The sequence below is a fragment of the Gambusia affinis genome, linkage group LG06 (genome assembly GCF_019740435.1).
Source record: "Gambusia affinis linkage group LG06, SWU_Gaff_1.0, whole genome shotgun sequence".
NCBI lineage: Eukaryota > Metazoa > Chordata > Actinopteri > Cyprinodontiformes > Poeciliidae > Gambusia > Gambusia affinis.
The window spans coordinates 25,351,976-25,373,680 of NC_057873.1; the positions used below are offsets into that span (position 1 = coordinate 25,351,976).

At 40.0% G+C, this 21,705-nt stretch overlaps 3 protein-coding genes across 8 annotated transcripts in view; 2 read left to right on the forward strand and 1 right to left on the reverse strand.

Moving 5' to 3' along the window:
• esamb (endothelial cell adhesion molecule b) overlaps positions 1–9,871 on the forward strand; it is a 61,185-nt gene extending 51,314 nt beyond the window's left edge. For all 3 annotated transcript variants that reach the window (XM_044119166.1, XM_044119167.1, XM_044119168.1), the window contains exons 4-7: positions 189–344; positions 7,123–7,245; positions 7,377–7,506; positions 7,999–9,871. In XM_044119166.1, coding sequence (XP_043975101.1) covers positions 189–344; positions 7,123–7,245; positions 7,377–7,506; positions 7,999–8,476 — 887 coding nt within the window. In that variant the 3' untranslated portion in view covers positions 8,477–9,871. The remainder of the gene's footprint in view (positions 1–188; positions 345–7,122; positions 7,246–7,376; positions 7,507–7,998) is intronic.
• A 104-nt stretch (positions 9,872–9,975) lies between these two features.
• acad8 (acyl-CoA dehydrogenase family, member 8) lies at positions 9,976–17,635 on the reverse strand. The gene is made up of 11 exons (XM_044119169.1): positions 17,266–17,635; positions 16,751–16,851; positions 16,037–16,206; positions 15,762–15,871; positions 15,549–15,625; positions 14,795–14,932; positions 14,568–14,703; positions 13,609–13,706; positions 13,337–13,489; positions 12,184–12,286; positions 9,976–12,105 (listed from the first exon to the last, which is right to left on the reverse strand). The coding sequence occupies exons 1-11, from the start codon at positions 17,381–17,383 to the stop codon at positions 12,050–12,052; spliced, it is 1,260 nt and encodes a 419-aa protein (XP_043975104.1). The 5' UTR covers positions 17,384–17,635; the 3' UTR covers positions 9,976–12,049.
• Positions 17,636–17,665: 30 nt separating this feature from the next.
• On the forward strand, positions 17,666–21,334 carry thyn1 (thymocyte nuclear protein 1). 4 transcript variants are annotated; one of them, XM_044119174.1, is made up of 8 exons: positions 17,666–17,684; positions 18,941–19,061; positions 19,294–19,463; positions 19,564–19,632; positions 19,735–19,827; positions 20,808–20,903; positions 20,990–21,140; positions 21,220–21,334. In XM_044119174.1, exons 2-8 carry the CDS (start codon positions 19,013–19,015, stop codon positions 21,264–21,266), a joined length of 675 nt encoding a protein of 224 aa, XP_043975109.1. In that variant the 5' UTR covers positions 17,666–17,684; positions 18,941–19,012; the 3' UTR covers positions 21,267–21,334. The 4 variants fall into 4 exon arrangements, with proteins under 4 accessions (XP_043975109.1, XP_043975106.1, XP_043975105.1 ...); XM_044119171.1 differs by lacking the exon at positions 17,666–17,684 and adding an exon at positions 18,316–18,372; XM_044119170.1 differs by lacking the exon at positions 17,666–17,684 and adding an exon at positions 18,320–18,372 and having other exon boundaries at positions 18,938–19,061.
• The last annotated feature ends 371 nt before the right edge of the window (positions 21,335–21,705 follow it).

Consider the following 21,705-nt stretch of genomic DNA (forward strand, 5'->3'; position numbering starts at 1 on the left):
GAGGCGGGAGAAGGGGGGGGGATCTAATATCTACTTATTTTTATGCAATCTGGCCACTGCCCTAAGAAATCTCTACATCACCCGCAGTGGATTAAAACAAATGTGCATGTTCAGGAAAGGGTCACGGATGTATTTTCTCATCTAACATGTGTCAATATGCCGTAACAAGCGCATATGTCTGTGTCCAGTGCCGCCCTCGCCGCCCCTGTGCAGCATGACGGGGAACCCAGTGGTGAAGGGCAACGTGACTCTGAGCTGCAAGTCCAGCCAGGGAAAACCCGCCCCTCACTACAAGTGGGCCAAGGCCGCGCCCACATCCGAGGTCTTCTTCTCTCCAATGCAAAGTGAGTACGTCTGAATGGAAGTCTACTCAAACACTCTGTGCACCTGCATGTAAAATGACCAGGACTAAAGTGTACAAATTGTCTTTCTTAAAAGGATCCCGTTGACTCCAGTTTTCCGACTTTCTGTAGCTCAGGCCAGGCCATGTAGACACCCTGCATGTTAGTGTTTACATCAGGAAATTTTGGAGGGCACTTTCCATCCAAATCCAGTCCAACAACTCCGTTAGCAAAATGAAACCTGGAGACGTCGCTATTATTAATTTAGTGCCGCAGCAAGGAGAAAGTAACACAGAAAAACAATTGAAGAACAGCCCAAAACTGCTCGTGTTTTTCCTGTTTCTCGCTCTCCGTGTCAGCTATGCTACACACGGACCTGCAGCCATAGCAACTGACTGACAACAGCTCCACCAGTGTATTGGTTGGACAACACCTGAAAAATAACACGCAGACATTTCCCACACAAAGAACAAAACATTCAGTCTGTTACAGTTTTATGTTTTCAGACTTGATGTTTATTAATAAGTGAGAGGTTGATTAGCTAATTTAAACACCTGCTCCACTGATGATTTGTCAGAGAGCGTGTGGGTCGCCTTTTTTTTCTTTTTTTTTTTTAGTAAACTGAGCCAAAACACACTGAATTCTGCAGCACATGTACATTCTAAGGTTGTCAAAGTCAAGCTAGCATAGCTGACCTCTTTAGTTGCAAAATGCCTGTTACTGTATTTCTAATTATAAGTAGCTCCTGGAGGAATTTGTACATTTTGCAAATTCAACTAGCGACTTGTGCTATACAGTTTCTCTATAAGTAGTAGTAATACCCCTTAGATATTGTTTGTTTCACACAACCACAAACATTAATGTGTTTCAGTGGGATTTGATATGACAAAGAAAAATGTGGAATGCATATTCAACCTGCTTTATTTCAAAACTCCTAAATCAACTCCAGTTTTGAGTCATTTTTAAACAGAGACCACCAGTCAGTGTAAATAAAGCTGTTCTGTGAAAGTCTTAAAGAATAAATAAACACTGAAGAATAAATTACACAATGAAAACCATGGAACAAAACATCATTTTTATGCTTTTCACTTAGATAAAAATAGAATAGGCCCCAAAAGTTAACGTTTAGGTAACGCGGTGTTCACTGACCCAGGAAAACGTTGGATTTTTCTGGCCAGTTAAGCCTAAACATTGGCACATTCCGGTCACAAGTGGTTTTGTTTGAGAGCTTTTGTTTGTGCTGATTTGAAATTACTGGGTTCCTATTTAGGTTTTACTCAGCATGTTGCACAGTTTAAAAAAATGTATCTATTCCGAAAAAGTAATTTCACAGCCACGCTGTTGTGTGCAGTCTTTCACTGACATATCTTACGTTTTTACAAGGAACTGAGTTAGTTTTAACATAATTACGTTCAAAAGACAATTTCACACTGCACATACAGACTAATAAAGATAGTATTTTGCCAATTTGTCACATTCTTACTATTACCAGTTCCTTTTTTTTGGCACGATGGAAGTTATTTCAACGTCTTTTCAGTCTTAGTTCAGTGAAGGAAGGTTGCCTCAAGTTAACAAGATGTAAGCAGACCGGGGGAAAATGATTGGAGAAATTCTCTGAGGTCTCTGAAATATTAATAATGTGCCATTTGTGTCAGGCATTGCTATTTTTCATAAATCATGTACAGAATCAGCTGCAAAAATAATTAAAAGCTCATGTCTCTCCCAGCAGACATATGGAAGCAGGATGTTACTTTTTCTTCTCTCTGTACTGGATGTCTGATCAAATTACAGAAACACCAAAAGGGGCGCTGTTCTGTTGAGCCAGTTACCTTGGAAACAGTCCTTTCCTTTACCTCGAAAACTCACTTTCTCTTTCTTAAAAACAGTTTGTTAAAGTTTTACTGATGCTTAATCAAAGCGTGAGCTTAAATGCTAAAAATCATCTCACGTTTTACACAAAGGACTCAACTCCTGTAGAGATAAAATATACCTCAGGGACACTTTCTCGATTTTCCACGGTGCGCTGCGGCATGAAATCCTCTTTTTTTTTCTTTTTGAGGATGGAAGTGCACGGAAATAATGCATGCCACGTGCATTATTTCACAGGTTTTACGGATGCTTGTTTTCAGACGATGCCGCAGAGACAAACGCCATCTGTTTCCGAACAACGGGACTCAGGCTGATTGATTGCGCATTGACTTAACCGCTTTGATCCCTTGGCCTTCATCTCTTTATTGCTGAAAAGTCCCCAGACTCGTAAGAGGGAAACTACTCCCTCTGATTGTCCATTAACCCAGGTTTTAGCAGGCTGCACACACAGACGCATCGCATTGTCAACGCTCAACTTTATCTGTGCTGATGCTAACTTGTCTGAGTCTGAAATTGCTCTTCCGTATCTGCTCTTTTTTTTCCCCCAGCATTCTCTCTCTCTTTCTCTGTCTGTTGATTCTCTCATATTCATGATTTCCTCCTGAGATCTATAGGTTGCTTGATCGCTCCCTCCCTCCTTCCTACCATTTTGCTCCACTTCTTCCTCATCGTCATCGTCTCATTCACGCTCGCTCTTTCTCTCTTTGTGTTTATCATCTCTCCTCTTGCATAAAATCCCAGAGTGGAGAGCCTGCCCCCAGCCCATGCTTGTCCTTGGGTTCATGGGTAAGGCTTTTCAATCATACATTCTCCCTCCCACCGTCCACCTAAAAAGTAAATAAATAAAAAAAAATAATCCTCACCATTCTGTACCTGCCATTTGTTGGAACGTCAGAAAAAGATTTAAAGGGAAGGAACAACCCATAAAATCAAAAAATTAGGGCATTGATTTATTTTTATTTTTTTCCCCAATTGACTTGAAAATATCCAAATTTGAAGATGTGCAGTTTTTCTTATTTGCTTAAAAAGGGTGACAATAGTCCTTTAAATCTTTACACCATGCATGTGTTGTGAGATTCTGTTGCTTTTGCTGTCATTTATTCAAGTAGAGCACATTTACATGTAGAGTGTATATTATATTTTGTGTTTTCACACAAAATACTCAAATACTGACAGAATCCAAAAGATTCTCAGTTTGATTTGAGCTGCATGTGCTCTAGTAACCATCACCTCACTCTTCAGTCAGAGTTCTGTATGGATCCAGTTGCATTACAAGCTCCATTTCTTCCCAATCTGACACAGAATGCCACCAATAAGTTGCCTCAGAGTCTGTCTCTTGTATTGTTTTCCTGACATGTTAGCTTTTGAGCCGTGACAGGCCAGTTTAGGTTCACTGTTAACTCTTAAAACTGTCTGCACACCTTTTGTTTTTGTTGTTGTTGCATTTACTGAACATATGTGTTTGAGTGGTTTCTTGTACTCTTTTACTGTCTTCTGTGTTCTCGGTTAAAATGGTCTTTATATGTATAAATAGAAGTAATGCAGATGTATTTTGATTATCTGAAGTTGGACGTATGATGGGACATTTTTGTCAGGTTCTGCTTTTGACCGTAAAGCTTGGGAAAGTAGAGAATAAGTGCTTTATCCAGTGAATTTAAAAATGTAACGGTGGGTATACAGCCTAAACAAAAACGCAAGAGTCTAGCAGGAAAAATGGTTAGTTGTCTTTTACAGAAGGCAAAAGAGAAATCCTACAACCACAAAAATCTGACGGCACTTCTTTTTTTTCTCTCTCTCTTTTTTTTTTACATTTCATGAAGAAGCCAGTTGCGCTTTTTGTCTTCTTCAGAGGTGTTTGTGTCATAGTTACTGTTGCAGTGCCACCGCAGGCGAGGAGGGGGAACAGGATTTTCAATGTCTAATTAATCAAGGCCCAGGTTTGAGAAACTCCATTCAAAACAGCTGCCAACGGGCCCCGGTCTGGTTGTTCAGGCAACACCTCCCCCAACAGCAGACCTCAAGACGATAAAAGAAGTCTCCAAAATCCCTAAATTGTGCAGATTTGATCAGATTGTGCAGAAGAAAGCCATTGTTCACTTAGGAAGAAAATGAAAATAAAAGAGCAATGCAGCATTCCTGGAGAAGAGCCGTAACCATACAGTTCAGCATGGAGGCGGACTGGCCACTGTTTGGGACTGATTTTCTCCAGCCGGACCTGAACTGCTTGCCACTGTTTAAAAGAACTTCCTCTCTTCTCAAAAGATATCTAGATTTTGTCACCTGATATAAGCCACCAAAATTATGATTCTCCCATAAGTTGCAGAGTTGAAAAATCCCACAATCCCCAAACACTGGAAAGGATTAAGCCGCAAATTACCAAACATGCAAATCCATCTTGTGTTTTCATGTTGTGCTGGGCAATCCCCACTAGTGTGCTCCAGTTGTTTCCAGGTATATCAAGAGTTACACAGTAAGCGCACGCGCTGCCATTAGCCGTCGTCGTGAAATCGCAGTGATGGCGGGGATTCTGGTCTCAATGTGAAGCAGATCGCCCTCCCCGCGTGTGCGAGGGGATCCGATGGTCTTGAACTCGCTCCAGGCTCTGAGTCAGCTGTCGTCTTGCTAATCTGGCAGCATCGGGTTCGCTTCTTCGCAGCTGATTTTCAAGATGGAGGCATGAGATAAGCCGACCGAGGCTGATGCAGGGGACACAAGCACAGCTGTTTCTATTTGGGATTCACTTGGATTCTGTCATGTCCTTGACAAGAGAGGCAGGAAACGGTGAAAAGATTATCCGTTTGCTCCGTGAATGAGACACTGACAGGGCGGATCTTTTGGCTTAGACGAAGAACACTTTTATGTCATTTTAAGATTGTTATGGTGAACTATAATCTGATATCAAAAGCTGCAAGCGCAGTTTCTTATTTGTTAGTTTTGTTTAACGTTAAGAGTGTAGACCTGAAAGGCAATAGGAGTTTTCTTTCCTCGTTTTGCTGTGTCATTCAACGCACAGCAAAACTGCGTTGTGTCTTTCACAGCTTAAACGTGAGCATAAAAGAAATTTGTGATTTCAAGTTAAAAAAACAAACAAACGCGTTTTTACATGTTTTTACATTCACATAACTTTTAAAGTTGACAGAACATAACAAACGCAGACATGCAACTGACGGATCAATTTTTAGCCAGTTTTCTTTTTTTTTTTTACCAAAATTGAAGAACCTATAAACAACAAACGTGGCTTTAAATGTGTACATATGTGCAGTTTTGCATTAACATTTCTGTGACTGCGTATACAATATAGACAAGGGTGCATTTGCAACTTCAGTGCGAGGGAACGTAAAAGAAGAAGCTCTGAACGGCCTTCAGGGGCAATTTTTACTCAATAACACGTCATCTCTTTCATATTGCTACAAAAAAAAAAAACACATTGGATGAAGACATGCTGCAGTACGACGTGCAAGATTGGATTTCAGGGGATTTGAAGTGGAAAGTCCCTTGTGAGGCTCGTTTGGATTTTTTTTTTCTTCTGCAGCCCGTGTTTGTAGCTTACAATTTTAAAACCAGATGTGCAAAGGGGAACAGATTGTGTAACAGATGCAAACATACTCAGCCATATGTCATGACTTCTGTGTGAGAAATTATTAAAATGCCTGGAGTTGCAGATCTGCCGCTGATCTGATGTAAATGCAAACGTGGTGTTGACCAAGCAAGGGCAGCAGGAAACAAACGGGACAAATTCTTTAATAATGACAGCTACTGTCATTGGCTGGGCTGCACGATGTCAGGGAAAAATGAAATCATTTGTAATATCGCTGAAATTTGCTATGAGAATATTGAGTATGATTTACCTAAATTTTACAGTCTTCATCATAACACAACTCATCAGTCACTAAACACAGACAGCCACTGTGAGCATTGGATTGGACAGTTGGAGTCCTTTTTATTTACTGAATATATATTAACAATATGCAAAGTGTAAGTCCCTAATGAGCAACAGGGGAAACAATTTACAATGCTCAGTTTTATGGACTCAATTTTATGCAGGAGGGTAACAAGAAGAGATGGTGAATGCAAATGCATGCCACACTTTTAAGATTTTTGTTAAAGAATCCTGAAATGTTCCTTTGTGTCGGCGTACGACTGTCGACCTCTGCAGCTCCTACAGAGTTGACTTCTTTTTTATAAAATGTTCCTTAAAAAATGTATTGTTATGTGAAATTGACTTCTTTGAGCTTTGTATCATGTTACGCTGTTATTCCCTCATCAAGACCACACCTGGAGTGTTGCTTTGATTCTTTCATGCATGTTTGAAGAATCCTTGAATCTCCCGCGGGAGCCATTGCTCTCACAAATTAAATCCTAACCCTGGTTCCCCCAGACTAGTGGCAGCTGCAATTAGCAAACACCTAATTGAACTGCGTATCTTCTGGGCATAAAATGCAAACTACTTCTTGATCCAACATTCCTAAGAGCGGTTGGAAACTGCATAATGACAAACATCGTGATGACGTGCTGAAGGAAGTGTCGGAAAGAGCAGGAGCTTCTTAAAGAGACAGAGAGCCAATCTCAAAGTTTCAAACTACGCAGTCGAATTTCTTTTAAAATTCTATTTCATATATAGAGCCATAACAACTAAAGGTAACAGAGTTACTTGATTGTGCGATAAAATGGCCCTATGTGTCTGAAAAATAGATAACATCGGCTCATCACAAACATCTGTGGATTTACAGAGAAGCTGTACTTGACTTGAAAGTAAACACTGTTTATAAAAAGCTGACTGTTTGCTACAGCCTCAAATTAGCTTGTGTGGTTTTCACTCACTGCTCTCCTCCAAAGTCCCCTGACTTGTCTTAACGTTCACAGTGATGTTCCTGCATATGTGTCTGTCTCTAACCATGCGGTTGTGTTGCAGATGAGAGACACGGCACCCTCAGGCTGAGCAACCTCACCAAAGGCATGTCGGGGAAGTACATCTGCCGAGCCAGCAACACGGCCGGCTCTGACAGCTGCTCCATTAACCTGGAGGTCATCACCTGTACGTACCCTCGCTCTTCCTCCCCCCTCAGAGAATCTGCTGGTACTCCATCACACAGCACAGATGTGACGCTGAATCTAAATGCTGCTTGTGGGGTTTTTTTGTTTTGTTTTTTTATTCCCCTGCCACAGCTTCCAATGGTGGAATGATCGCTGCAGCGACTCTGGGGTCCGTGGTGGGGCTGGTCGCCATGGTGCTTATCCTCATATTCATACTGAAGAGGAGGCAGGACACGGAGGAGGAGATGGCCAACGAGATCAAGTGAGGGTTTGACTGTGATCGCTTTGTTGTCCACTAGGGAATCAAAATTGCAGCAGATTTGTTAAATAGAATCATAAACCGAAGGTATAGCCTAAAGGGAGACTGTATGTTGGATGTATTTTTATTTATTCTCATACAAGGCAGCAAAACAGTAATATCAGGGTTTCCCTCAGTGTATTATAAGCCAGGCGGGCCACCAGGCTTTATTTGTGCCCCCACCAGGCTAAGAATTGCTTCTTTTTTTTTAAGACTTTTTAAAATGTTTGCATTTTTTAAGACCATATAGTTGAGTTAGGGTTAGTCCTGACAGTATAATGTGAGACAGATAATCTGTGAAAAAAAAAAAATCTGGTTCCTCTCTCTGTGTGAGAGCAGGTGGGTGCAGGACCTGCTGGCTTGGAAACCGTTGAGAACTGCAGGAACGCAAAAAAAAAAAAAAAAACAATAAAAACCTCCGCCTCTTGAATGTCTTCCTGTCTTTCTCTAACACAGAGAGGACGCTCAGGCACCGAAGCGAGTTTCGTGGGCCAAGAGCAACACCGGCTCAGACATCGTGTCGAAAAACGGCACCCTGTCCTCCATAGCCACCAGCCCCCGCTCGCAGGACCTCCACCAGCCCAAATTCCCGTACCCGTACTCCCCCATTTCGGCGTCGGACACGGGCTCGGTGATCAACGCCTACCAGCTGCGACCTGGGACGGCCTGCAGCCTGCAGGGGCTCCCCGGGTACAACATGGGAGGCGGGACCCCGGTGCGCAAATACAAGAGGCCGCCCAGCGCAAACGGAGGGCCCCCGCAGATCGCCAGGGGCCCCGTGGTTGGCACCCCGCTAAAAAGAACTGAGGGGCCTCAGCCTCAGGTTCCCGGCCCGGTCGCCGCGTCGCCGCACATCAGCTCCTCCACTCTGACGCGCATGGGGGCCGTCGCCGTCATGGTGCCCGCCCAGAGCCAAGCGGGCTCCCTGGTGTAGCCGGCAGAGGACAGATGGAGAGAACGCCTCGGGGTGCAGAACGTTTCCTCACGTCGTCCGAGGACCAAATGTCCGACGAGGGATTTTATTTGCAAAAACTTTACCTTCAGGTTGTTGGAGGAATCAAACTCAGTGCAGCGTTCCTCGTCTCTCTACAGCATTTGTTCCGGATGCGGCATTCACACTCAATACAGAGAAATATATATTTATTTTTACACGCCTCACAGTAGAATCCAACCGTTGATTTAGGCTGGTTAGCATTTTGTCTCGATATAAAAACACTGAAAAGTATCCTAAAGGGTTTTGCAGCTAATGGGAAATTACAATGTTTTGACTACATTTCTAAGCTTTGTATAATAAAGGACATTTTTATGTCCCTTTCTCCCTGCCTGTGTAGGGATTAGTCTGCAGTTTACCAGGTGTTAGTTCTGAGCAAAACAAAGAGAAAAGAAAAACTCAAAAGTTCAGGTGCAAGTATTTTACTTTCCTCTACTTGCTCCCGTTGTGTTTGATCAAAATGTGTTAAGCTGTTGCAGAAATATCAGACTGATTCCATGGTGTGGTACTGAGCGTTCATTTTTAAAGAGTACTTTACCTGTTACGGTAGCTTGAGTGTAAACTAAGTGTTGAGTGTAACGTTGATGGTTTATAATTACGGTGCTTGATTTTTCATCAGCCACCGCAGACGTTTAGGCCGTTTGGGTTTTAACAAAGAAAACAGCTCGGCGGGTTCAGTCGGTTCTGGGTTTTTTTGCAAATGCTGGAAATAATGTGGCTGATGCTGTGAAAGCTGCAATATGTAACTTTTATTTATTAAAAGGTATGTTGTTTTTATATATTTGTTAAAACTGTCACCTTGTCATAACAGTATTATACATGACCATTTATCTGTAAAAAAAAAAAACAAAAAAAAAAAAAGTAAAAACAAAAAGAAATAGTTCATGCGAGCGATCCCGGTCTGAAACAATCAATCAGTTACTAGAAACCTGTCAATCATGCTGATGTACTTGCTGCCAAATGTGCAGAAACTACTTACAGTTACAGGAAAGCTATCTATTCACCGTCATCTGTGGCTATGCTAACTACCCTTAGCATTTACAGTTAGCATCTGCGCTAAGTGCTAACGCCATCCTCCTGGCTCTGATTGGATGTTTCTGACCAAGCAGTGAAACCACAGGGAGGAGTCCAAGAGGTGCATTTTTTTTCCCATAATTATCTTAATCATAATTCTTCTGAAGAAGAATTATGACCAAACTGTCATGACCCGGTGACAATTTTAACAAATATGTAAAAACAGTTTCTTAAAGAGAGTTACCTGCTGCAGCTTTAAAAGGTTTCACGTGTTATTTTTGAATGCAGTTGTCATTTCTCACATTTATTTTTTTGTTTTTAAATAAAATATTCTGGATTGTTTGACCACTAATGTGAGTTTTATATTTTGAACAATACAAAAAAACAAAACACAAAAAAAGACCAAAGTGTGAATCAGGCACGATATATTTGTTTTGAGGAAGAATAGATGTTTTATTATGGAGTGTAAACACAACCTTTCCGCTGACCCGACTAGAAATCTGGATTAAAACAAACTCAAAATGCACTTACAATGACAGACGGGACATGGAAGGCCACTTGAAGCAAAAATGTGTTATTGACACCAACTTTTGACTCTTTACAAACTAACATTTTAAAGACATCTAATTTTATAAAGTCATTTGTAGTGGCATAGAATTTACATTTTCTCCGTAACTAATGAATGTAACTTTGCATTCTAAGCTCATAAACTGTGACGGTGATGTTGTCTTCAAAACTTTATGCCTCACTTTAATTAGCCTTAAACTTCCATCTACCATCTGGGCTGTTTCGAGTTTGTTTTTCTCAGCCCAAACCTCAGCTTCACATTGTAAAAAAAAATAATAATAAAATAAGCATTAAGTCATGATTTTCAGCATGTGAAGAAATATTTACCGACATAAAGTTTTTTTGTTTTGGTGTATTTGTTAAATATTTCATATCAGACTAATTTTAATATCAGAGAAATGTAGCAATGATGTAATCAGAGACAAACGCCTCCAAACCGACCACGCCCTACATGCTAAAGTCATTTCTGCCTCATTTTTAAATCGTCAAAAGAGGTCCACTGCGTTTTGGAAACCCGAGTTCAATTTCATTTCCATCGCTCAGGCATGAGTACTGCCAGAAACCGATATGAACAAGGCCAACAAAAAAAATAAAAATAAAAAAGTACTCAAAAGCATTCTTCAATCTAAAGAAGTTCTATTATATATATATATATATATATATATATATATATATATATATATATATATATATATATATATATATATATATATAATTTCAGTGAGCCGCCTCGTCCGCAAATGGAGGACGAAACAGAGGAGCGTCCAGCATAACCAAACTACTCTGCCTGCCAAAGTTAATCGACTCATCCAGGAGGTCACAAAGGTGGATTTACTGGGTCCCAAGACTTTTCTGCCTCATCAATGAAGTGATGTGGCAGAAGTGGACGTTTTTGTGAAGTGTATGCACTGTTACATCTGATATAAAAAGATGAAAACGTAGTACACCTGCAAAACTATCGTTAAACATGTTTCTCTCTCTCCGGGTCTTAAATATGTTTCCACTGAGCATTTCAAGAGGTAAAGATGGGCTGTTTGTGTAGAATGGAGCTATTATGGTAACTTTAGCATTTGAGTGCAGAAAACAAAAAAATCCCTTACACTGCAAAATTAAAACAATCTTACCAAGTACTTTTGTTTAGTTTTTAAGTGCAAATATCTTAACACACCTGAAGTGAGACAAAGCTAACTTACAAGTAACTTCTCTGCAAGTTATTGTAACTTGTTTTAAGTGAAGAATTTATTAACTTTGGTTTTTTTAAAATCCACCAGTTCCACTGGTGGATTTTTTACTTCTGTCTTGTTATAAATTAAATAATCTGCCAGTGAAACTAGCCCTTGTTCTTATCCATTTTAAGGGATTGTTGACTTAGAAGAAGCTCTTAAATCTCAAAGAAAAGTTACTTGTAAGTTAGTTTTGGATTTTTAATTGTACGAAGATATGTCCAAGACAAAACTACTTGGTAGGACTTACACTGTGTTTTTGCAGTGTAAGAGGAATGTTCTGGAAGTGAAACCTTGACCTTAAACTACCACTACATCTGTCTGTTGCTTTGCAAAATCTGAGCAGGAGACCAGTTTTTGGTTTTTTTGTTACTTAGGCAGATAAATCAGAAAAACATTTATGTGGCCAATATTTTAGTTTTAATGAGCTATGATTGTAGACCTTTTTACATGAAAAACTGTGCAGCTACTGATAAGGTGCGGCACTTTGCACTAGAGGATAATCTTGATTTCCACTTTAAGAGCCCTGTCACAGCTCCTAACTCGGCAAATAATCTGATGCTTTACCGCAAAAATACGATCTCATTTACACCAACCTCTCTGATAATTTCTGTCAAAACTGGAAGAAGTGTGATCAGGACCGGCCACGCCGTCGCAATAAATCAAGACCACAACTACGCCGTTCGTCTGGAGGTGGGGAGGAACAGATTTATCACGACTCTGTGAGTAGGTTTCGAGAAATAATCATCCTCATCACCTCGTTGGTTCCTGCAGGAGACAATGAAAGATGTTAGCCCATAAATAAAACGGAGATCTGCTGCGGCCAAAAGGAGAACAGGAACCCACCCTCAAGAATCTGATGGACTCGGATGTCCCGCACAAACTGCTGCACTGCGTAATCCTTCAGGTAGCCGTAGCCACCGTGCATCTGGAGAGCCTGGTTGCAGACCTGCGGAATAAGAAGAATAGTTTGGAGAAAGCTTTTTGGGGTGCGTTCACAAAACTAAACCGGTGGGATAATCGCCTATCAGTGACGTTTCATCTGTCGATGGGAGAGTTTCGGAGTAAGAGGTTTACCAACAGCAGGAGGGGATTCAGAATCCACTCCTGATATTAAATTTGTTTTTTGTCTGTTGTCCCACAAAATATAAGCTGTTTAACTCAAATAAGAGGAGTTTGTGTATGTTGTGGGGGGGGGACTTTTTTTGTTTTTTTAGAAAAGGTCCTACTGACCCAGATGTAGAAAGGTTTCCATAATGAAAAAAGTAGTTTAACCACCAGAAAAAACCCAGCACTACCAATTTCTAGTGAGTTTCCACTCAAAAGTTTCTCTTAGCACTTAGTTATTTTACCACCAATTTTTATTTTTTATTACTGAGATTTTAATTTCTAGTCGATAAACACAAAACTTGTACATGATTAAACATTTCACAATAAGCAATTAATCAATCCAATTATAAATTCAAATGAGCTCCTTAATTTCCATCGTAATAATAAATATTTTTTGAAGGGCAATTTTGTTTACAGAGATACTATAATTCATTTTATTTATTCTTTCCATTCCGCGTGGTTTTTATTTATCGTTTTTGGTTGTCTTGTCTAAATATCCAAAATAAAGTGTTATGTACAAAGTTAAAGTTTAAAGGCCTTCGAGAGGGAAAACAGGCATTATTATGCCAAAATCAATGTTTTTACTTGAAAATCGTCTCAAGATGACAATATTATCGTTTATTGTGATAATTGCAGGGACAATTTATCACCCAGCAAAATTTATCATCGTGGCATTTATTACTTTTTCCACCATGGACTTGTATTCAAACCCCTTACCTTGGATCCCTGTGAATAAAACTAGCAAACAGTCGGTCTTTGTGCGACCTGATCTCAATATAAAAACAGCTGCTCTGTGAACAAATGGAAAATCACCCTAAAGACACCATCCCAACATTACAACATGGTGGTGGCAGCACCATGCTGTGGGAGTTATTTCATTCCGACTCACGTCGAAGCACTCGTCCGTAACGAAAAGCTTGGCCATGGAGCAGAGCGAAACGGCGTCGGCTCGGTTCTCCTGTAGCGCCGTGGCGGCCTCGCGCACCAGCAGGCGAGACGCCACCAGCTTGGTGGCCATTTCTGCCAGTTTGAACTGCAGAAACTACACGAGCGGTGGAGAAACGGACATGTGAAAAAAAAAAAATAAATAAAAAAATAAATGTTGCATCTTACTGTTATTTTTGGGGTTCCTACGCGAGTGCGAAAACCGAAGCTGCTTACTTGGTTGTTGGCAAGCGTTTCGCCAAACTGCTTCCGCACCAACAGGTGATCCTTCGCAAGCAGCACGGAGGCGTGCGCTGCTCCCAGAGAACAGGAAGCTGAAGATGTAGAACACAGAGTAAAAAATTAATTAAATTAAATGAAAAACAGCTTCACTGACTAAAGATTTTTTTGTCACTAATCCTGAATTTTTCTTTTTCTTTTCTTACATCTACAAAATCAAGTATATGCTAATCCGGAGAAAACAAACCATTACTCATGCTTTCGCCACCTCATGACTTCACTACCATATGCACATTATTGATGCAAAAACCTGCCTGCATTATCCTCCTTCTGAGCTGAAGAGGAGACTCTTTATCTATACTAACTTTAGAGCTGCAGATACATTTAGAATGTCACAATGTTACTTTGTTTGTAAATCAAAAGAAAAATAAAACCCAAAGGCCATTAATGTGTAAGCCTGTCATATGAGCACATTTTGCTGGATGATAAATTGTCCCAAAAATTTATTGCGATAAACAACAATGTTGTTTTGAGACCATTTTCAAGTAATACTTTTGTCATCCAGATTTTGGTAGAAAAAAAAGGGAGAAAAAACAGCAAATTATGCAAATTATGCAGGTTCTCATTTATCAATTAATTTATTGCTTACTGCAACAAGTTTAGGGGTGCGTCATTTTCTGTAAAGTGCCTTCAAATGACAGTTGTTGTGAATTAAAGCTACATGACTAAACTGAATTGAATTGAATGTGATGAGGGGTTTTCCTTTAAATGCACAAAAAGTAACAGAATAAAATAGTTGCATTTACTTTTATTTTTTCTGTTTCAGCAGGTATATGCACACTAAGAAATTCTGACTCTACTCTCTGATTATTGTATTGAATTTTGCTCAGTATTCAATTTTTTCTTTTTTGAGCTACACATTTGGATATTCTAAACTGGTGTGACTTCCTCCTCACCGATATTAATCCTGCCTCCATTCAGGCCCTTCATTGCGATGTTGAAGCCCTGTCCTTCCTCGCCCAGCCGGTTGGTCGCCGGGACGGCACAGTCCTCGAATATCACGGCCCTGGTTGGCTGAGAGTTCCAGCCCACCTGGAGAGGAGCGCAATCAGACCGGCCGGATCAAATCTGCCATCTAGCGGCTGACTGGGGCACTGCAACATTCAGTACATTTCAAGGGTACCTTTTTCTCCTTCTTGCCAAAACTGAGGCCTGGTGTTCCCTTCTCCACCACCAAACATGAGATTCCTTTAGGCCCCTTGCCTCCCGTTCTGCACATCACAACATACACGTCGGTGTCTCCTCCACCACTGATAAACGCCTGAGAGAGAGAGAAAAAAAATAAGAGTTTCAGTCGCACCAAAGCCTTACAAACGACAAAAATTACATTGCAAGGCTGCTCTGATTTGAGCTTTTATGCTGAAATTTTATCACTTTACAACCACAACTTAAAATCCCAGCAGTTAGTTGATGTGATAGACGAACACAAAGGAGAAAATAATCATGAAGTTTAAAGATACGTGGCGAATATGTCAGCCTGTAATAGTAAATTTGCTGGACTATAAATTGTCCCAGGACTTATTGTGATAAACGATAATATTGTTGTTTTGAGACCATTTTCAACCAATATGTTATCAACAGCATAATAATGCAAGTTGGCCCTCTGAAAGACCAATAAGCTTTAATTTTGAACAGAACACTCAACACTGGAACTGGAAGATATTTTAAATATCCAAAATGAAACACAACAACAATCAAAAACAATAAATAAAAAGGAAATAAAACCAATAAAGGATCATATTTTATCCTATTCATCCTTTTCCTTCCACGTCTAAGTTACTCACTACTTTTTTGTGACGGCCTATTAAATAAAATCCTAATAAAATGTATTTAAGTCTGTGGGTACAATGTGACAAAATGCTGAAAAGGTCACTTACCTTGGAGCCATTTAAGACATAATGGTCCCCTTTCCGCTGGGCGGATGTGAGGAGTGAAGCGGCGTCACTGCCACTGCCTGAAACAACATGTCTCACTTTTATTCTCTAAGACCCTGAACGTCCAACGCAACAATTCAGGGTTCGTTCACAAACTTTATCCACACAATTTCCCTAACATCTTTGTCATTCTCGACGCGGTGCGTGGAGGCTGACCTGGTTCAGTCAGACAGTAGGATGCAAACTTTTCCATGGAGCAGAGGTCAGGACAGAACCTCTCCCTCTGCTGGTCATTCCCAAAGGTGTCAATCATCCAGGCACACATGCTGCAAGATAAGCAAGTTCATCCATATCAGTTCAAACGACTTAGTTTTACATTTCTTTTATATCTATAGATATATATATATATATGAATGCATATATAAATCTAAATCTATAGAACATTTAACTAGTTACAAAACAATAATGTCAGATATTTGACACGGCCATACTTGTGGATGCTAATGTAAGCTGTGGTGCTAACACATCCTGTGGACAGGGCCTCAAAAATGATGGACGTGTCCAGACGAGAGAGGCCTGACCCCCCGACCTCCGGCCGAGTGTAGATCCCACCGAACCCTAACTGGGCCGCTTTCCGCATCGTCTCCACTGGGAAGACTTCCTGCGGGGAGAAAAAAAAATAAAAAATAATCAGTTTACAGAACAGAAAACATTTTCAGAAGGCAGATACTGTGATATTTTTCTAAAGCTGAAAACAGATACAGGAATGTAACTTATTACTAATTTAATTGTTCCAAGCAAAAACATTTAAAATCCAAAAAACGTTCATATTCTCAAGATTTGAAAGGAAACTGTATCATATGCCATAGTGGAAATATAAAAATCAGCTTATTTTAGATGGTATGCCATTTCTTTTTTTATAAAACAATTGTCTTCGTAACAGTTGAAATGGTTTTAATTGGCAATAAGCTTGAACTGTTTTTTGTCATAGTGGAATGATTATACAACACACCACTTGTACTAATACTATTTACTACTAACTTAACAATTTAAATGTAGCCCAGGGTCTGCCTTTGTTATATTTTAAATGGGCTTGAACATTTAACGGAAGTCATTTTGGCACACATAATAGATTTCACTAGACAGAACATGTAGTTTTCCAGGTTGTGAACTACCTGAACACCAAGGGAAACACTGCAACGTACCTTTTGGTCCCACTCCGCCATGTGTGGAGCCATTTCATTGGCTGCAAAGTCAAAGGCCACTTTCTGAAACTCTTTCTGCTCGTCTGTGAGTCCATATGAAGCTGTCCACGGAGAGACACAGGGGTCAGAAATAAGGTGAACTGTGGTTTTCTATAGCTTTGTAAATAAAACCTGACTTCACGTGAGTTTGTTGAACTCAAAAAGCCAAATTGTTGCAAATGATGTTTTAAATCTGATGGTACTCAAGAGGGGGAGCGGCTTTAAAGAGGGGCGTGTAGCCTCTTCTGCTTCGCCACTGGAGGCCCACAGAGACTAAACTAACCAATGACAGCCAGCTGAGAGATGACAGTGTGCGAAATGCATTCTCTTTGGTTAAACTGGTTACTAAACATTGGCTTAAATGTTAGGAAGAAGTGGCATTAGCTTGTTAGCTAACATACTAGTATTACAGGTTTTATTTCCCAAGAGCTACAGTATAAATAAACTATCACAGCTGCCATTATTTATAAACTTACGGTCAATACACGAAGCTATTCCTCGTTTCTGAGAGTTTCTGTTAAACATCAAACGGTGGTTCCGACAGAGGTTGCATCCAAACCGGGTTATTCTTGACAGAGGTCCGAGGGCGGCCATGTTTACCTCCACAGTTACAACACTGGGTGCGCTCCTTGACAGTCAGCCGGGGAATCAGCTGAGGTTATCGGTTAACAAGGGGGGAGTTTTCCTTTTAAATGGATGTCAAAACGTTATTCTATAACTTCATCATGAAACATTTCTCGAGCAAACTTTCTTGTTTTATTTCTGATCACGTTCAGCTTCCTTCTGTGTCATGCTCTCACTGGTTTGAATGGAGGAAACTACTCCTACTTCTCGACTCCAGCTGCTTCCCCGAGTATCATTTCGAGCGCATCCACCTTTATGGTTGGGCTGCTGGGTAATGTATTTTTTCTTATGTCCTCCCGTGCCATACCACACTGTGATAAACTACTGTTTCCTGTATTTTTAAAGATGGATACGAATTGTAAATCATAATAATAGTATAAATAATAAATATAATAAAATACTCGGAAATAAAAGCAAACAAATTTTATCCCAGAAGAACTAAACACAGCCAACAAGATTATGTTGCATTTTTTGTACCTCGGAAAGTTGGGCTCCAAATTAACATTCCGAGTGGATTAATTATTCACTTTTTTTTTTTTTTTAGCTGACAGTAGTGCTTTGCTGGCTTACGATAGTGTGCCTAATTTCATCAATGGTAATAGGAATCAGATATAATGGCCAGGTTTTTCAAGTGGCAAAAAGGAAAATAAATAATATACAACCGAATCTTATTTATAGAAAATCGCCATACTTTGTGCAAACACTGCACAAAACACAGACAGCATTCAAAACACATATGTGTCAATGAGTCACACAAAGTGTATTAATTAGCTCAGTAGAAGAGGTTATGCAAGTTGTTGTATGAGGCAAGATGTAATAAAGTAAAAGTTTAAAACCCCGTTTTTCGCTTAACACTGAATGCAACATTAGCTAAATAGCTAGCGTCAGAGAATACATGTTGTTGACGTCACATGCTGTGGGCTTTTCGCGGGATTTGAAGGTCTGTCTGACTCAGGAAGGTATGACATTAAGCTTTACATTATTTATCCATACATTACACTGGGTTTTTTAACTTAACGCATGTCATTATGACTTGAGCACATAGTTCTCAATTCACGGCACGAGTCGCGGTCTTTCACGTGAATTACGTAAACATTTATTTCTTATGATACAAAAACTGGAAAATAAACATGTTTCTTTCTTTCTTTTCTTTTTTATTAATCCCACAATTAAAATTTTAGTTGTTGTGGTTAGCAGGTACAGCTTCTGACCGTTTTGAACAAGCCTGGAAATTTTACACAGCATAAATTTACAAGATTAATATTTTAAAGAGGGCACACTGTAAAAAGAAAAATGAAAAAAATAGTGTTTAATATTACAGTGCTGTGATAAAGTATTCGTCCCATGATAGATTTCTACTGCCTTTACTTTCGCCACACTTAAATGAACGTTACAGGTAATCACCCTTCCCAGTTTGTGGTTGTTGCTTTTTTTTTTTTTACAATCAAATAAATACTCGTTATTTGTCTTTATATGTACCTGGACGCTAAAATCTGTTTGATAAAAATCTATATATATCTCAAGCAGGGGATAAAAGCACTGAATAGTACACAGACAGAGTCCCAAGATCCTCCAGTGGATCTTTGCAGACTGTGAAGGATGCCCCCGAAGAAAAAGCCCAGGGTGAGTAAAGCTTCTGCAAATTCAGGTAAGCATTTAAATTCCCGCAGGATATACCTTTTTATTAAATGTTATATGCATGTTTTATTTATAAATATATATACATAACAAGGCTTTGGTTATTTATGCTTACGTCATTTATAAACCCATTAGTGGACACTATATTTGTCAAAGACTATGTTTGACTGCAACTAAAAATAGAGACCTATTAAATACTCGTACTGCTTTCTTATTTCCTAATGAGCCATTGAACGTTGCAGGCAAAATCGTCGATGCCGAGAAAACCTCTGCAGCTGGCGGAAAGAGGAAAGCTGCTGCTCCTGATGCAAAAACCGGGAAGGTTTCTGAATCTGCAGGCTCTCCCGTTTTCACCCGCTGGCTCATGAAGTCTGAGCCCGAGAGCCGCTTTGAAAACGGCGTCGACGTGAAGGTACAGGAAACGGGATCATCTACTTCATAAACGAGGTGAATTATGGTCCTCGTCTGAGCGTTTCACAACCACGCTTCGTTTTTTTTTTTTTTTTTGTCAGTTTGGCATCGAGGATCTGAAGGCTCTGCCCGATCAGACCGGCTGCTGGGACGGCGTCCGCAACTACCAGGTGTGTCGAGTTGATAATTTAACTCCACTTTTATTTTGTAAAAAAGTAAAAAAAAAAAAAAAAAAAAAAATATGAGGGAAAAGAGGAAATTTGTGTCTTCAGGCTCGTAACTTCATGAGGCAGATGAAAGTGGGGCAGCAGGCCTTCTTTTACCACAGCAACTGTAAGGAGCCGGGGATCGCAGGGATCATGACAGTGAGTCACTCTTCTTCTGTTGAAGCATTAATACATTTTAAAAAGTATTCAGACCCCTTTCTATAATTACAAAATGTAATGTATTTTATTAAGACCAACACAGAGTTGTGAACAATTTTGAATGGAATCAAAAGCTATACATTGTTTTGAGAATCCTTTGCAAATATAAACTATAAGCACCCTTAGCATCAGCTCATCCTTAAGCAGCCTTAAATTTATTTATGGAAGTTGAAGGCCTTACAATGTCTGAAATTGACTAAAGAAAATGTTAGTTGTCCTTAAATAAACGAATCCCAGATCTTAAATTGTGTTGTGGTGGGACTGTCTAATCTCATATATTCATATATGTAGGATTTTCCTCCCAGGACTTTTCTTTAAGGCAAAACTTTGACATCTTGACTCACTGAGTCTATGACTCAAAGTTAACCGTAATACGCTGCTAATACTTGCTAGATATTGTAGCTATCTAAATAGTTTACTTGCTAGCTCTTTTCTAGCTAGTCGTTAGCAACTAGCGTACGAATCCCTAGCCAGCTTACCAGCTAGCTAGAAAGCCATATGCCATTTTCATTATGTGAGAAGCACAAGGCTGCTACCAAGAGCCACAAAAAGACTTCTGAAATTTCACAGTATCTGCATTTTATTATTATTATTTTATTTTTTTTGTGCATCTCTCATGATACAGATCTTAAATTTAATTCGTAATAGTCTTCAAAGGGTCTTAAGAAGTCTTAAATTTGAGTTGGTGAAACCTGCATAAGCCCTGCTTATACTCCTAAATAAAAATCCAGTGCTGCCATTTAGTCACCTAATTTGTAAAATGCAGTGTTTCTAGATTTTTATTTGTTGTCAAATTTGGAAAACCCATGCATCATTTTTCCTCCACCTCACAAATACGGTGTATGATCAAGTTGGTATGACGTATGAATCCTTCTGGGAGGTACTGCGGGTTTGACGCTCAGCTCTGTTTCCTGGATCAGATTGTGAAAGAAGCCTACGTGGACCACACTCAGTTTGACAAGAAAGACGTTCACTACGATGCGAGCAGCACGCCGGACAACCCCAGGTGGAGCATGGTAAGTTAGGAACACAATCTGTTCGGCGGTCGGTTATCAGTAAAGATCCCGCTTCGGAGCTGAGCTTTGGGTTCCCGGTTCCTCAGGTGGATGTTCGGTTTCAGAGAATGATGAAGCGTTTTGTTCCTCTGTGGGAGTTGAAGGAACACCACCTCCAGCACCGAGCCAACGGAGGACCTCTGAAAGACGTGGCTCTGTTCACCAGGGCCCGGCTCTCTGTTCAGCCTCTCACTCCAGGTCTGTAAGAACCAAATCACTGTGGTTTTATGTCACAGTCCCAACCTGGTTCTAACTGCTTTTTTTTTTTTTCCCGTAGAGGAGTTTGACTTCATTTTGAGTCTGGAGGACAAAGAGCCACTGTGAAGACTGGGTTCATGACGCTGTGAAACCATTCACTGTTTAGAATAATAAATTAGTTTGTTTCGACCAGAGATTTCTTCTGGGAGCTTGCTTTAGCAGGAATAAGTCAAACTGTTGCATGTAAGAAATATGCATTCACAACATATGGACAGCATGACACCACACGTGCAAGATCTGCTCGATGACTATTTTTGGTTTTAGCTGTCAAGTTGTCAACGTAGCTCGCTAAATCTTAAATCTACGCGTGATATACAAAAGAAAAAAGGACGCAGTGCTTTGCTACTAATTGTGAACACTATGACAGATAGATAAGGTCCAATGGCATCACATTTCCCAGGTCAAGAAAAGTGAGGTCAGCTATGCTAGCTTGACTTTGACAACCTTAGCCTGTAGATGTGCTGTGGAATTTGGCGTGTGCTGAGTGCATATATTTTGAATTAAA